The sequence below is a fragment of the Astatotilapia calliptera genome, chromosome 20 (genome assembly GCF_900246225.1).
Source record: "Astatotilapia calliptera chromosome 20, fAstCal1.2, whole genome shotgun sequence".
In the NCBI taxonomy this organism is placed as follows: domain Eukaryota; kingdom Metazoa; phylum Chordata; class Actinopteri; order Cichliformes; family Cichlidae; genus Astatotilapia; species Astatotilapia calliptera.
In genome coordinates this window covers 8,806,111-8,820,898 of record NC_039321.1, presented here as the reverse complement: position 1 = coordinate 8,820,898, position 14,788 = coordinate 8,806,111, and the positions used below count along the sequence as shown (strand labels likewise).

Genomic DNA, 14,788 nt, shown 5'->3' with positions numbered 1-14,788 from the left:
AGATGACAGTATGAAAATGCTTATCATTAATGCAAATTATTTTTATTTTCAAATATTTGGTCTGCAGCCAAAAATCTAAAATGCAAGAACAGGAGAAAAATGTAGTTGCCTTTCAAAAGCATTCTTTATCCTGCTTATTATGAGTAAAACAGAGTATTTAGGTCAACACACAAAAACATGAAGAAGGTTTAAATTCAAAGGCTAGTTTGACAAGTTTTTAAATTCCTGAAAGGAAGGAAATGAATGATAATTGGCAAAAGTAAAGGAGAAAGATCTCTGGACATCCAAATGATGCAGGTCATGATGAGGACACTGCACTGCCAGAGGGCTCAGCCCTCACTTCCACACTCATCTGCACTGTGGCCTTTCTACATGTTTGGATCCAGACATCCTGACATCTTTTTAAAAGCAACCCACCAAATCAGCGCTTACTGAGAAAAAGTATTTCTGAACAGATGTTTAATGCTGATGCACGCGTGAAGCACAGCTGCTCTTAATGAATATTTCTGCTATATTAAAAGAACAGCCGTAACCTAAAACCTATCTGCCAAATCAGGCTCGGTTTGAACTTTCAGGATGAAAATCATCAAATCAATGCTTACTATGTTTCTACGGGAAGCTGACCTGGTCCTCAGGCAGTGCTCTGTTTGCAAACCAGAAGGTCAAACACATAAAGTTATTCACCTATTACCAAGTAATCAACTTTCTAAATTCAACATTTCAGGTTATACTGGAATCAAACTTTTGACAAACCTTTTGTACTGCTAGTATTTATTTAATCATTTTGTCAATTCTGCTTTACTCTTAGTCCAGAACCCCTCAGGAGTCATAACCAAAAGCATCGAGGTGTGTTTACACAAGGAGGGCAACAGTTTTGGTTTTGTCATGAGAGGTGGGTGCCTAGAATGTTTTTCTCTGTTTTTCCAGTCCTTTAATACATATAGTTTTCCATTGATCTGTGTGCTCTGATTTTCTTTTCTTCCTTTCTGATTTGGGTCAGGAGGCTTCCATGAAGACTGGCGCAGATCTCGTCCTCTGGTGGTGACCAGCGTCAGGCCTGGAGGTCCGGCTGATAGGTAAGGATAAGGACACAGATATGGACAAAGATAGATGTCTACTGGAAACAGAGTTTATATCTTTAGGCTATATGCATTACAAGTGTAGCCATTCATGTTTCTTGCCTGCATTTTATGTCTTGAGAATGCATGAGTGAGCTTTTCACATTACTCTACGAATGCATGAATGCATATATCTGTACTGTGTATGTGTCTTTCCTAATAGATGTGTTTTAATAATTTACTATTAAAACATTTGCTGTTCAGGTGGAATTTGATTTTTAGGCCTTAGAATAATGCACCTAAAATAATGTTGAAACGATTTTGTATGTGTGCGGCAGACTTTTTTGTTTCTTCCTCATTACCATATATTCAAGCCACTCTGTGAAACTGTGGCTTTGACACATACAGAGTATGTTATCTTCAAAGCAGAAAGGCCAGCGCTCATCCTGAGGCTAATGTAACATTGCACTTTTTTCCCACATGAAAACTGCGAGCACTAAACACTGGAGTGAACATAATTCACCGTCAAAGACTTAACGGTTGTTTATCTCATTTATCCTTCATCTCACCTGGGAGGAAACATTCATGTGGAACTGCTTAATCATCTACTGTGACTGGTGCACGATTGCTTGTAAAAGCATCTTATGCTGGTTGTTTATGTTTTGTTTTTTGTTCTTTGTTTATCCATCTGTGCTTCTCCAGAGAGGGCACTATTAAGGCTGGAGACCGTGTATTGAGCATAGATGGGATGCCTCTGAGCCGGGAGAGGCACGCTGACGCTTTGACCATGTTAATGCAGAGCGGCCAGGAAGCTCTGTTCCTGATTGAGTATGACGTCTCTGTCATGGGTGAGCACACACAAACACACACACAAGCAGACACACACACACACACACAGGGAATATGTGGAGGCATATAGGGCAGCATTGCTCTGAGGGTAAATCATGTGGCCGTTTGGCTGTGTGGATCTGAGTGACTGTGTTGGAGACGGCCCGAGAGCACACTGGGAAAGGGGACACGATTGTTTCATGAAAATGTGTTTGTCTGTTCCCGAACAATGACTGCTAAAAAAAAAAAAATTTTAAACATGTTGCTTTTTTGTACCATTTTCTTTCTAAATAAAAGTTGGAGCAAAAGGGAGATATTATATTGCATGTCCCCTAATCCTTGGTGATGCTATTTAAGGAGAAAAGATGGGAAGTTTTCAAAGCAGTGTATTGATTATATTGATTGTACTGATAGTATCAGTCTGTCCCAGTTATGTCCCTCTGCTATCCAACAACCCCAGTACCCTTAATAATCTGTTCACCTGCCCAAATGATATCAAATGCTGATATCAAAGCACACACTAAAAGCTGTTATAGCACAATGTTTCCCCCATAAAATAATCATTATTAGTTATTACTTTTTGTCTTTTGTGTGTTTTAAACAAGGTTAATAAGCACTTCTGTGATTTAGTGTTTCTATTGAGTTGGAGTGTTCATAATGACAGCTTACATAAATAAGTTGAAGCAGCAGATATCAGGATATCCTGACAAAAAATCCTGGATTCTACATTTCCCACAATGCACGTCTTTCACTCTTGGTCACATGCCACAGTTAGTAATGGGTTTTAGTTGAGTCACCTTTATTACACCAGGATTATTTTTCTCAGACTTGCAAAAATGGAGCTTGTTCAAAGCCTGCATACAGCCTGTGGTCGTGTTCATACGCTGACTTAAGTGTGTTCCCTCATGATATTGTGTCTTTAAGTGAGTTATGGTTGGACTATAATGCAATAAATGGTACATACCACCATTATTTTTAGAAGTTTGGAATTGCAGTTTTATTTTGTTAAGCTCAGTTTAAAACAATAATGGAGTTAAAAAGGAAAACAAACAACAAAAAAACACCAAACATAAGTCAGCCTGAGGACACAAAAAGAATCCAGCACAACTGATATTCTACCAAACATCCTCTTTGTTGGGTAAAAAGTAGAAAGCTATATCTCTAAGTTCAGTAACACACTGCATGACTACAAACCTAATTATAACCTCAATGTGATCATAGTGACTAATTCTCAAGATTGCACACTCTGAACTGCTCTATGCAAAACAGGGCAGGTCACCAAGGACAGCTGACACATATTCACACATATCCTGTGTGTGGAATCTAAGGATTCAGACCTGCTGGCTCCAGATTCGACCAGCCACAGGATTCACAATTACAAGAAAAATACATTTAGGAAACGAATAAAACACTAAGATCTAGAATACACTGGTTGTGCTTTTTAAAATTCATTAAAGTTCCTTATTTGAAACATTGCTTAACTTTAATTATGAGCAATAAGTGTCACAACATTTGTCCTGCAAAGAAGATGTCACTCAAGATATTTAACTTCTCTGTGTGGTTATCATCAAGACATGTGGAATAGAACTTGCCAAACAATATTAATGTCTAAATGCTTTGTTAACTAACAATAATGTCAATGTAAATTTTATTAATATTATTACAATTGACCTCAGTGTGCTTCCCATATAAGGTAAAAACATTAAAAAATATATGGATCTCTACAATGTCTTAAGGTAAAAAGAACACAATTAAACTTTACAAGGAAAAACAGAAAAAAACGCACAAACAGACACATGGTTATTAACTGTAAGCCTGTGACAACACAAAGATTTTGAGTCTGTTTTTGGATGTAGACACAGTTGTAATTGACCTCAGGTCAGTGGGCAACATGTTCCAGGAACTGGACCACAGCGACTGAAAGCACCCTCAGCACACTTAGATCTAATTCTGGGAACAGTTAAGAGATCTGCACCTGATGACCTGAGAGCTCTAGTTGGGTTATTTACACTGAGCAAGTCAGAGATGTAGTAAAAGGCCAAAGCATTGGGAGCTTTTATGAACTAACAGAAGGACTTTAAAGGGAAGACTGTGTTAAACTGGCATCCGAGGAAGTGACTTCAATACTGGAGTTATATGTTCAAATGCTGCATTTTGGACAAGCAGAAGTTGCCACACTGATGATTTGGATAATCCGGCAAATACAGCACTGCGGTAGTCTAACCTGCTTGATATGGATGCATCCACCAATTTCTCAGAGTCCTGGTGACCTTATTAATATGATTATAAAAACTGAGGGAAAAAATATATTATTTCCAGCTTTTATCCCGTTTATAAACCTCTGCTTTTTAGAGGACAGCCAAAATCCTAGTGACTGAATGACAACAACAAAGAAAATAATGTGTGTATTTATAAAATGAACAAGTATGCCACAGCGACTAACATCTGTAAGACTAAAAAACTAAGCACAGTGAGTTCATCCATTACTGAGTCGGGTTCTTTAGATGCATTCATTAACTTGGTTGATATTTCTCATATCTGTCTATATGAATGGTTTCAGAGGCAGTGCAGCAAGCCTCAGGCCCTCTGCTGGTGGAGATAGTGAAAGGCCCCTCTGCGAGCCTGGGGATCAGCCTCGCCACGGCAGTCTACAGGAACAAACAAGTTATTATTATCGACAAGATAAAAGCAGCCAGTGTGGTGGAAAGGTGAAACTCACTTTTTAAACAAATAATAGTACTGAACAGACAGCTTCCTGATAGAAAACTTCCTCACACCATCCGCCTCTGTCTCACTTCTTTCAGGTGTGGAGCGCTGCATGTAAGTGACATCCTCCTGTCCATAGACGGGACCAGCACAGAGCACTGCTCTCTGATGGAAGCAGCACAGCTACTCGCCAGCACTTCTGACATTGTCAAACTGGAGATTCTTCCAGCAAGCCAGAGCAGACTTCCCATCAGGCCGTATGACACAGGTACATCCTGCAGGTGGCACGAAAAAAGCAGAGGAAGGCTCTTAAAGGTTATGGAGGAAAAGAGGACAGTAGTGACAGAGGAAGCTGTCTCAGATTAAAACAGGAGACAGGTTTTCTATGTCAGGACTGCAACAGGTGATGGACAGTGTTTCTTTTTAACGTATAAGTGCATTAGTTGCTTAGATCTATATCAAACAAGGCCAAAAACTTAGAAGATATTGAATTTTACAAAGAGGAAAATATTGAATCTCGACATCTAAAACAATAAAATCAGAATAAGCTTTTAAAGAAATTTCCAGCTGGCACACTTTAAGTTTCTGTGATCAAAAGAATTTATCACATGATTACTGTGGCTAAAGTCAGGCATGGTTTGCTCTTAGACTTCTAATGACTTTGATTAGAGCCCAGTCAATGAAACCCAGACAGGGAGATAAAGGTCAGCTTTAAGGTAATGTATGAAAATGAAACTTTCTAGGCCGGCAGACACAACTATTAAGTACCAGGAAGACAGGCAACTGATAAAGAAGAGGCAAGAACTTGTTTGGCAAAAGATCGAAAATAATCTTAGCGGCTGGTAAAAAAATCTGTGGTAAAAAGTGGACATGTAGCAACTGTGATGTTTCTAAATACAGTTTGAAGCCTTGAGTTTGGCATTTTGGCCATTGATAAAGTTGTTTTTTAATTTTTTGTTTTTACCTTGACTCTTTGGAAGTGAGCTAAAGATAAAACTAGATAAATGTGTTATATACCAGGTTGTAAATTTTTGCTGTATTTCTGCTGTAAAGCTGGGCTTTTTAAACATAAGAGTCTAAGGTAAGCAACAACAAAAAAGGAGCCAGACCAATGCCAAAACTACTCAAACAGCCACCGAGGCCTGGCTTAAAAAGCAGGCCATTCTCCGTAAGACTTAGTGGATGTGGATGAGTAGTGCATCAGTGCAATGCAATAAAAATGTTCAGTGCACATCAGTGCAAATGATTCACACAGAGAAATCTCAAATAAGCGACCTGTCCCTTAATCACCACAGCACTGTGTGGAAATCCAGTGGATCCAGGATGCAGTCCTCACCATTTGTATTCTGCGTATTCCCGACAGCTCTAAAGAGCCTCACTGCTTCCCTGCTTACTTCCTCCATCCACTCTGAATTAGTCCGTGTGTTTGTGTGTGCATACGGCCACAATCCCTCTGGCTTTGGGTACACACTCTGCCTCTTTGCATACCAACAAGCCTCACACAAATATACACACACACACACACCCTTTCTCTGTCAGAGATCATGTTGTTGCCACGTTCTGCAGGCTTATTTCTGGGTCAGCAGCTGCAGGGACTCCTTAACATGTAGCCATTGGAAGAATCACAAAGCAACAAAAGGGAAATGAGCCACAGTTATTTCACTTCTTTCTCTTCTTTTGCTTGGTCTGGTCTGCAGTGCTTTTCTTATATATATATTTTTTGGTTTCTTCTAATATGTTTTGAAAATATTTAATCGTCTAAACAGAGGAAAGAATTTGGATATTTTACTTTAAAGATACCTATGTCACACTGAAATGATTGAATTGATGAAAATGATTATATATTCTGCTTTATTCTACATATGAGATTATGTATGTATTCCATATCGTAATAAAGTGCAGAGTAAATGTAGCTTATCTTGCCACCACTAATGTTTATCACTACGGCGCAAATACATGTGACATGGATGAATACTGTCAAGGCTGAAATCCTTGAACTGTAATCAATACAGCATCTCAACTCAAATCACAGCAGGCTATCGCTTCCCTATAAATTTACGGGCACATCTTATTAAATTTCAGTTCACTCATTTATCTGGTTTTGAAGGAGGCGTTGTGGTGTTACGATAGCACGCAGCTTTTTCACAGCTTCTTCCCCCTCCAGGATAAGACGCGATTATAAGATGCAATTTGTCTAATCTGCTCTGGGGATTTAAGAAGACTGATACGGCCACTAAGAAATTAGGCGTTAATGTTTCTTTCCACCAGTGTGGAATGAAAGCACCATCTCTTGGAGAGATTCCCCTAGGTGAGCTTAATATAAGACAGCCGAGCCAGAGCTTTTCAGCTCTTTTGATTGAGTCAGATAGAAAGTAGTTTCCTGAAAAGGGCCAGAGGTTTTCCTTCATGTATTGTTCAACCAAATTCTCAGAGTATGGCAACATCTGAAGCGCAACTGTACTCATCCATGTTTCTAGCAAATCCTCATCTATGAGAGCAAGTCGTCAGAGATTAGACGCCTCCAGACGAAGCAGCAAAGATTACTGTCACGTGTAGCATTTTTTTGACACATTTAGCTGAGTTAATCTGTTTAAATAAAGTTAATTATTGAGGTGTGTGTCACACAGCAGGTCATCTGCTTCCCTTTGAATGCCTCATGAACACAGCTTGATTGACTACTCGGTGTTACATAGGCTCTGGCATCAGGGATAAGATGACTTTCAGCGTAAACAACAAGCTTAATTTCTTAACAGAAACACCCAAAAAAAGAGAAAAGAATTACAGCAGACCATATAGACTGACAATCAGATGCAGAGACAGACACTCTACATTTACACCAATCAAGCTTTCAGCTGCACTCAATCAAGGTCAAGCCACATGCTTCCACAGCTAGCGTCACTTCCTTGCCATGTCCAGCAGTAGTCCGATTTCTCTTTTTGCACCTTTGGACTTTTTTGAAAATGAATGTAGAAGAATGATCTTCAACTTGAAATCATCCCTTTGGAAGCTTGCTACTAAGAGTAAGGATTTCATTTTAGATTGTAGATTGCTTCTCATAGAGCGGTGTGTTTCGAACTGATTTTCAGATGCTCAACAAAATACATTAAACCACAGGATTTAATCTAGCGTGCCATGACGAACACATTAAATATCAATTACTCTGCTCTGAATGATCCTTCCAGGCTCTGTGTGGTATGGTATAAATTTAGACATGGGAATGAAAGTGTGATTTCATGGGCAGAATTTTTAAAAATGTGGAAAACGGAGACGCGCCGCTGCTTCATTCATTCTGTCGGTGTGTTTTCCTCCTTGCTGCTTGCAGTAAAAGTGCAGAAAAGCAACCATCATCACTGGGACCAAAGCGGCAACTACTGCCATCCCCCACATGCCAGCCACAGCAAGACATGGAGCAGCCCAAGCCACCCACACAACCAGCAGGACCACTGCAAATGTAAGTTATCACTTGTGACAGCACTGCTGCTGGCAAGACACCACAGCAGGAGCCCTTTCTTCAGCATGATTGTTAAATCTTTTTTCCAAGAGGTTTACCCCAACACTGGTTTCTTTCTTTTGTTGCATGTTCCAATGGTGCTGCTGTGGATGATGAATTTAGAGCTTACTGTACCAGCCTTTTGATACGTGTTTCCTTTCAGCTCTGGTGAGTGGTGGCTTCTCCCCTTCCTCCACAGCCACCTCAGGCTTCAGCAGCCAGGGTAGCAACACGCTACCCTGCCCCATCCTTCCCATCACTCCCACCAGCCCTCGGAGCTCCACCGGCAAGAGGAGGAACAGAAAGAAGGACCACAAGAGCTCATGTATAGCAAACCACCTTCTTTTTCCTCTTTCCCCTCCAAATTAAAGGCTTGGTTCAATTCAAGTATTTTCTTATTTAAAACTGTTTTAATCAGGTTGTGCAGCTTTTTTTGGTTCCAGAAGCGCAAGATATACACCTTACCAATGAATTGGGTACAACTAAGCTAGTAATTTGTTGCAGGACTCTTAGATTACAGGGAGGGGGTTGTTGATTCAGCTCTATGGTCATTTGGGGGCAGCTGCTTGCTGTAAAGTGTCAAAATTAGTGTTTTGTTATTTGAGTGAACTGAGCTTTTAATATGCAAGCCACCTTTTTACTGTTTCACCCTGTTTGTGTGTGTGTGTGTGTGTGTGTGTGTGTGTGTGTGTGTGTGTGAACAGATTTGACTGATTGCTGACGTAAGCATGACTGACATAAACTCTGATTAAGTGACTCATTCCCTTCCCATTCCCATGTCATCTCTGTGGGCGCACGTCTTTTCCCCTTAACCTCCTCCCTGTCTCCCACAATCCCTTTCTTGCACTATTTGTCTGCCTCTGATGTGTCCCCTCCTTCCCTCCCTCTTCCTCCCGCAGTATCTTTGGCATCGAGCTCTGTCGGCCCGGGGGGACAGGTTTTTCATGTGGAAACGAGCGAGGTCATCCTGAGGGGGGATCCACTCACAGGTTTTGGGATCCAGCTGCAGGGAGGTGTCTTTGCCACAGAAACCCTATCCGCTCCCCCGGTCATCCGCTTTATTGAGCCCGACAGCCCAGCTGAGAGGTAACGCAATGAGACGCCTAACAAGTAAACACACATCATGTAGGCAGTCACCTTGAACTGGAGTGCCTTATTGTTAATTATTCACAATGACCTGCCATTTGTGGGGGGAAGAAAGCCTGATATCTAAATGACAAAGAAATCACCCCTAAATTCTCCTATTCAATTTCTATACAGGATGCGTTGAGATTTTATATACTTGCCATCACTGACAGGATCAACAACAACTATGTGAATAGTTGGCAAACACCAAAAGCTGAGGCACAGGTTTCCATGGTCAATCGGCTCCTGTACTTTTGCCCATATAGTGTAATTTACAAGACAGATATTTGAGTTTTGAGCATCTTCTTGGCAAGGTTTGAAGTTACCAACAAGGTCATGTTGGAAGTATTACATGTCAGATTAAGTTTGCACATTTTTGGTTGGTTTGTTGGTTTTTGTGTGAGATGTTTTGGAGATATTGCTGCATGCATTTCGCCCTTCCCTTGAATATAAAGGTAGTAACTGATCATTCCTGTGGTACTCTATCAGCAGCAATGTCTATTTCCAGAAGTCAAACCCACTCAGTGAAAAATCCCATAAATCTCCACTTAAAAAAAGAGGCGTGTGGCCGGCCAAGATTACAGCGCTGCTGAGGGTTCAACCATTAATATTTACATTACATTACAGCTGTGTTCTGTATTGACCAAGACTCTGTGTTGCAGTCTAATTAACACGCAGCTCAGATGTGGCCAACCTGTAGTAGGCCTATCTATTGTTGTTGTGGTGCAAGATTAATGATGGTGTCTGCTGGCGGTGCAGGGCTGCCTCCCCTGGGTGTTGTAACATGATTAGTCCAGCAGCAGTTGGACAGGAGTGACTCAAGTACAGCATCTGACTGTGATGCTGTTGTCTCAACCTCCCCACAAGGTTAATGAGCAGCGGTGGTTAGTGAATTAATATTAGCTGACAGGGCCTCTGCGTTTGAACTCACAATTTAAATGTGTTATATTTTTTTACATTTTTTTTTCTCCTTCATACATTTCTGCGTGCGGAGGTAGTTTTAAAGTTCACAAAAGGGCAGTTTTGTGAATGTGTTCATGTCGAGCCTCGGGCCTGCATTTCATGTTATGGATGGCATTTTAAACATTCACACTATTTGACATGTGGTGTTAAAGTACATGACACAGTGTGGCTCATCAGAGTTTCAAACGTGCCTTGCTTATGTTAAATGGATGCTTCCGATTGCTTTAGATTTTGGTGTGTGTGTGGTGACGTGTTTGGGATTCATTGTTACCTCCACTCAGTGGAGACAACATGGTAAAAATTAGGGGTGCAACAATACTCGTATCGATATTGAACCGTTCGATACAGTGCTTTCGGTTCGGTACGCATATGTATCGAACAATACAAAATTTGTAATTTTATCAACTTTCCTTCTGACGATGCTGCCTGTGTTGAGCGCTCAGTGAATCTGCGTTCGACTACTCCGCCTAGGCTGCACTGTCGAGCGCAGATCCACTGAGAGCTCAACACAGACAGCATCTCAGAAGGAAGAGTGCAGGGCAAGCTAGCAAGACAGAAGTTAAGCTCTCCTTGCAACATGGCAAATTGAACCTCCCCCACCCTCATTCAGATCTGGCGTTTGGAATTATTTTGGTTTTCATGTGACATATGACCCTGAAGGTAAGCGCGTCATGGACTAAAGTAAAACAGTATGTTGGATGTGCCATGCAATGCTCAATTACATGGGTGGGAACTAGTGTGTTAGCGCAGTTAGCTCGTTAACGTGTTGGCCGTCTAGCCCCACGCACAGGGCGATCAGGGGTAGCTGTTAACGGAGATTTGCAGTGTTGTGGCGTTAACGTCATTTCAACGAGATTAACGCTGACAGCACTAGTGGGAACACAACGAATATGACTGCACATTTACCGCGACATCATCCTAGTGCAAAGACAAGTGGAAGCAGACAAAAACAACAAGCATGTATGCTACAAACTTTACCCGAGTCATTTAGACAGCCGTTAGCACATGATTCTCCTTATGGGGACCTGATATGTTTAATATTGTGGCGAGCTCAGACAAGGTGGAGACGGAGGTGTCGTTTGGTCTTGCTTCCCGTGAGCTAGCCAGGGAGCACAGCCGTTTATTGACATCTGCAGAAGAACACTGCCGCTAGCTAACTACTCAGCACAGCAACCGCATAGCAACAACAACAACACACAGGGCGCCCTCTGACCCCGGAAGGACACACCGTCGCAGCGAGAGGGCGTCACCCGTCACTATGGCAACATAAACAAAAGATAACTGTACAAACAGAACCCCGAACAGCCCTGACCCGCTAAGGGGTCAGTCGTCCCCGACGACCCCATTACCCCACACAAAGTCCTGCAAATGTCCAGGTGCCTTCTTTTGGCGCACCGGCCGGTCACGACCGGCGGGGGAAAAGTCACTCGGGTCAGAACATGGGGTGCCACCATCATCCCACTTCTGACACCAATGTGGCGAGCTCAGACAAGGAGGAGACGGAGGTGTCGTTTGGTCTTGCTTCCCGTGAGCTAGCCAGGGAGCACAGCCGTTTATTGACATCTGCAGAAGAACACTGCCGCTAGCTAACTGCTCAGCACAGCAACCGCATAGCAACAACAACAACACACAGGGCGCCCTCTGACCCCGGAAGGACACACCGTCGCAGCGAGAGGGCGTCACCCGTCACTATGGCAACATAAACAAAAGATAACTGTACAAACAGAACCCCGAACAGCCCTGACCCGCTACAATATGCTGCTGGGAATATAGCCCAGAAGAAGCGTATAGTATAGCTTTTATTTGGGAAAGAGCCATTTCTCTGTAATAAACTCTCTTTTTCAAAGATGAGTGATTCCTCAATCAGATACAGGGCTCGCAAAATCGCTAGCCCGACGTCCTGGGGCTAGCGATTTTTTTCAGTCGTGCTACCAAAATCTATCTCTGCCCTGCCCGTCGGGCTTTTGTAGGAAGGAAAAATATATGTCAATGCTTTTGCATTCTTTCGGAAATGTAGCTGGGTAATTATGTCATTGGCATCGGTGAGCCACTGTCAATATGTGACATATTGAAATCGCGTTTGAATTTGCGCTTGTTTTTTTGCTTTCACTTTGCAATCGCACGAACTGTGTGTAGAGAGCGACAGCACTGATCTGTAAGTGATGATAATTTGTGCACCAATTTCTCTGACATCGTCTTATTAATTGTTAGCTTACTATGCAAACATGACAAGTGAAATCTCCCGCAGCAAGCTTAAACATGTGAGAGGTTGATCGCGCAGAGAATCGCTGACAGTTATGTGTGGGTGTGTGTGTAAAAGCAGCAGGATATATATTTTAGTTCTGCTGAGCCAAATAAGACAGGTCAGGGTGAAGAAGTGACAGCCGAAGAAAAGCTTACCACAAAACGGAGAAGTTATGACAAATCAGACTATAAGGCAAAAAGAAAGTGCAACTTTATGGTTTCATGGACAAAAGAATTTCTGTGGCTGCAATATGACGAGCTATATGACTGCGGCTGCACATAAGTGGTCCGCAGGTGCGCATTCGCTGTCAAAAAAAAACAATAAAAAACGCGCACAAGATATGAAGTTGCAACGCGTGTTTGCATACATAAGATTTTCTGGAGGAGGACAGACATTTGTTTAGAACTCTTAAAGATGTCGAAGAAGCTCCTTTAAGCAATTACTTTGGTGTTCCTCCACCTCCAAACAAATGTCAGGAGTCCGAACCACATTCCGTATTCTCGGAAAAGTGGTTGCAGGAGGTGAGCTGGCTTCAAACAAATGATGAACGCACAGAGATGTGGTGCGGAATGTGCCGTGAAAATCCCACTCTAGTGGACAAAAACAGTGCTTTTTATATGGACGCAAACGCGCGTTGCGACCTCTTATCTGGTGCGCGTCTTTTATTTTGACAGCGAATGCGCACATGCGGACCACTTATGTGCACCCGTATAAATAACATGATGTTCTGCCAGGTGTATTGTTGGTTTTCTCTCGATTTCTGAGTCGACAAGCGCCTTTGTTACTGGGACCAGTCATTTTAAGAAAGGCCCCATTAGAACCCATGAGAAATGCAAGAAATACATTATTGCTCAGTCTGCAATATCTTTCCCAGAACAAACACAGATTGCAAATAACATACTAAAAATAAACCTGAAAAATCTGTTTAGAACAGCGTACTATGTTGCAAAGAGTGAACTACCACTGGCAACATTTAGCAGTCTTTGCAAACTTCAAAAAGCAAATGGCCTAGATCTTGGTTCCACTTGTCTCTTACCCGTGACTTCAGTGGAAATTTCAAATTCAGGATCTGACACAGACTGATTCATGTCCTACACAGTTCTTACAAGTTCATAGAAATTTCTGTTCAATTAGAACCAAGTATTTGAGTTGATGATTGTAATTTTTATACAATGTTGTAATTTGTTTTTCAACAATTTTTGATTAATGTTTTATTTCCTTTACAATATTATACATTAATGTATAATATTGTATAGGAAACAAAACATCAATCAAAAAATTGCTCTTTTTTTTATTCTGGCTGCTTAAATTTATTTTGGGCTACCAAAAACTGAAGAGTCCCTGCCCGAAGGGCTACCAGGGATTTTGAAATTTTGAGAGCCCTGAGATATATTTATTTTTTTAATTACTTTTGTTTCAGCAACATTAAATTTAAAAACTGTACTTTTGCCTTAAAATATATATTTATAATTTTAATAAATGACAAATTAAAAAGGCATGAACATTTTTTTGTATCGAAAAAATATCGAACCGTGACACCAAAGTATCGAACCGAACCGTGAATTTTGTGTATCGTTGCACCCCTAGTAAAAATGATACCCGATGAATATAAACTTGAATCAATATCTGTAATAATTTTATAAGACAATAAAACAAAGATTTTAACTTTTATTTATATCTTTTAAGCTGCTTTTTGAAAGAGACCACCAAGTCTACTGATTTCACTCTCAGAGATCCTGCGTCTGGAGGCAAAAACTCTTCTTTACATCTCAACCATATATGCTGCACAGCCAGCATGCTGTGATCACATGACCTCAGGCACCTCCTGGGGATGTATGATTGGTGCTTCTCCATGCAGAGCTCTAAAAGTAAAAACCAGAATATTAAAGTGAACACTGACGTTAAGGGGGATCCGCTGGACCTGAATTAGGAGACTTTGTTATAAACCTGCTGAAATGACACATTTTAAGACAAACAATGATTTGATGAGTGTGACACGATGAAGCTCAACATGGCAACAGATTTGAAGTTATTTAAAAGCAGGAGCAAACCTGAAACTGAATGTGAGCATCCAGAGTGAAGGCTAAGTCAAAGGTTACCCAAAGGTTAGGTTTCACATAGGTTTGGCAGATATGGCAACAGGACCTAGATTGCCCGTGACCTTTGGGACAAATCTGACAGGGCCAGAAACAGACTTGTTTTTCCCTTCACTGAGGTGAAGAAAATTGTCAGCCATGTCTAAGCAACATCTGTAGATTTGTCCTGTTTAAAATAACGTTAGCTCCTGTTTCCCCCTGGTAATAAAAAAGAACATTTAAGATTGTCATAAAGGGAGGATTTATTTCAGGACGGTTGTATTAGTTTGAACTAAAA

The 14,788-nt window shown here is 41.2% G+C and overlaps 1 protein-coding gene across 7 annotated transcripts in view; it reads left to right on the top strand.

The window, feature by feature from the left end:
- Window positions 1-14,788, top strand: part of LOC113012877 (glutamate receptor-interacting protein 2-like) — a 33,289-nt gene that overhangs the window by 8,455 nt on the left and 10,046 nt on the right. For 5 of the 7 annotated variants that reach the window (XM_026153288.1, XM_026153287.1, XM_026153291.1 and 2 more), the window contains exons 5-12: window positions 809-892; window positions 1,001-1,076; window positions 1,761-1,906; window positions 4,447-4,594; window positions 4,691-4,860; window positions 7,915-8,043; window positions 8,246-8,407; window positions 8,982-9,168. In XM_026153288.1, coding sequence (XP_026009073.1) covers window positions 809-892; window positions 1,001-1,076; window positions 1,761-1,906; window positions 4,447-4,594; window positions 4,691-4,860; window positions 7,915-8,043; window positions 8,246-8,407; window positions 8,982-9,168 — 1,102 coding nt within the window. The remainder of the gene's footprint in view (window positions 1-808; window positions 893-1,000; window positions 1,077-1,760; window positions 1,907-4,446; window positions 4,595-4,690; window positions 4,861-7,914; window positions 8,044-8,245; window positions 8,408-8,981; window positions 9,169-14,788) is intronic. The other 2 variants (XM_026153289.1, XM_026153292.1) reach the window with 2 other exon arrangements.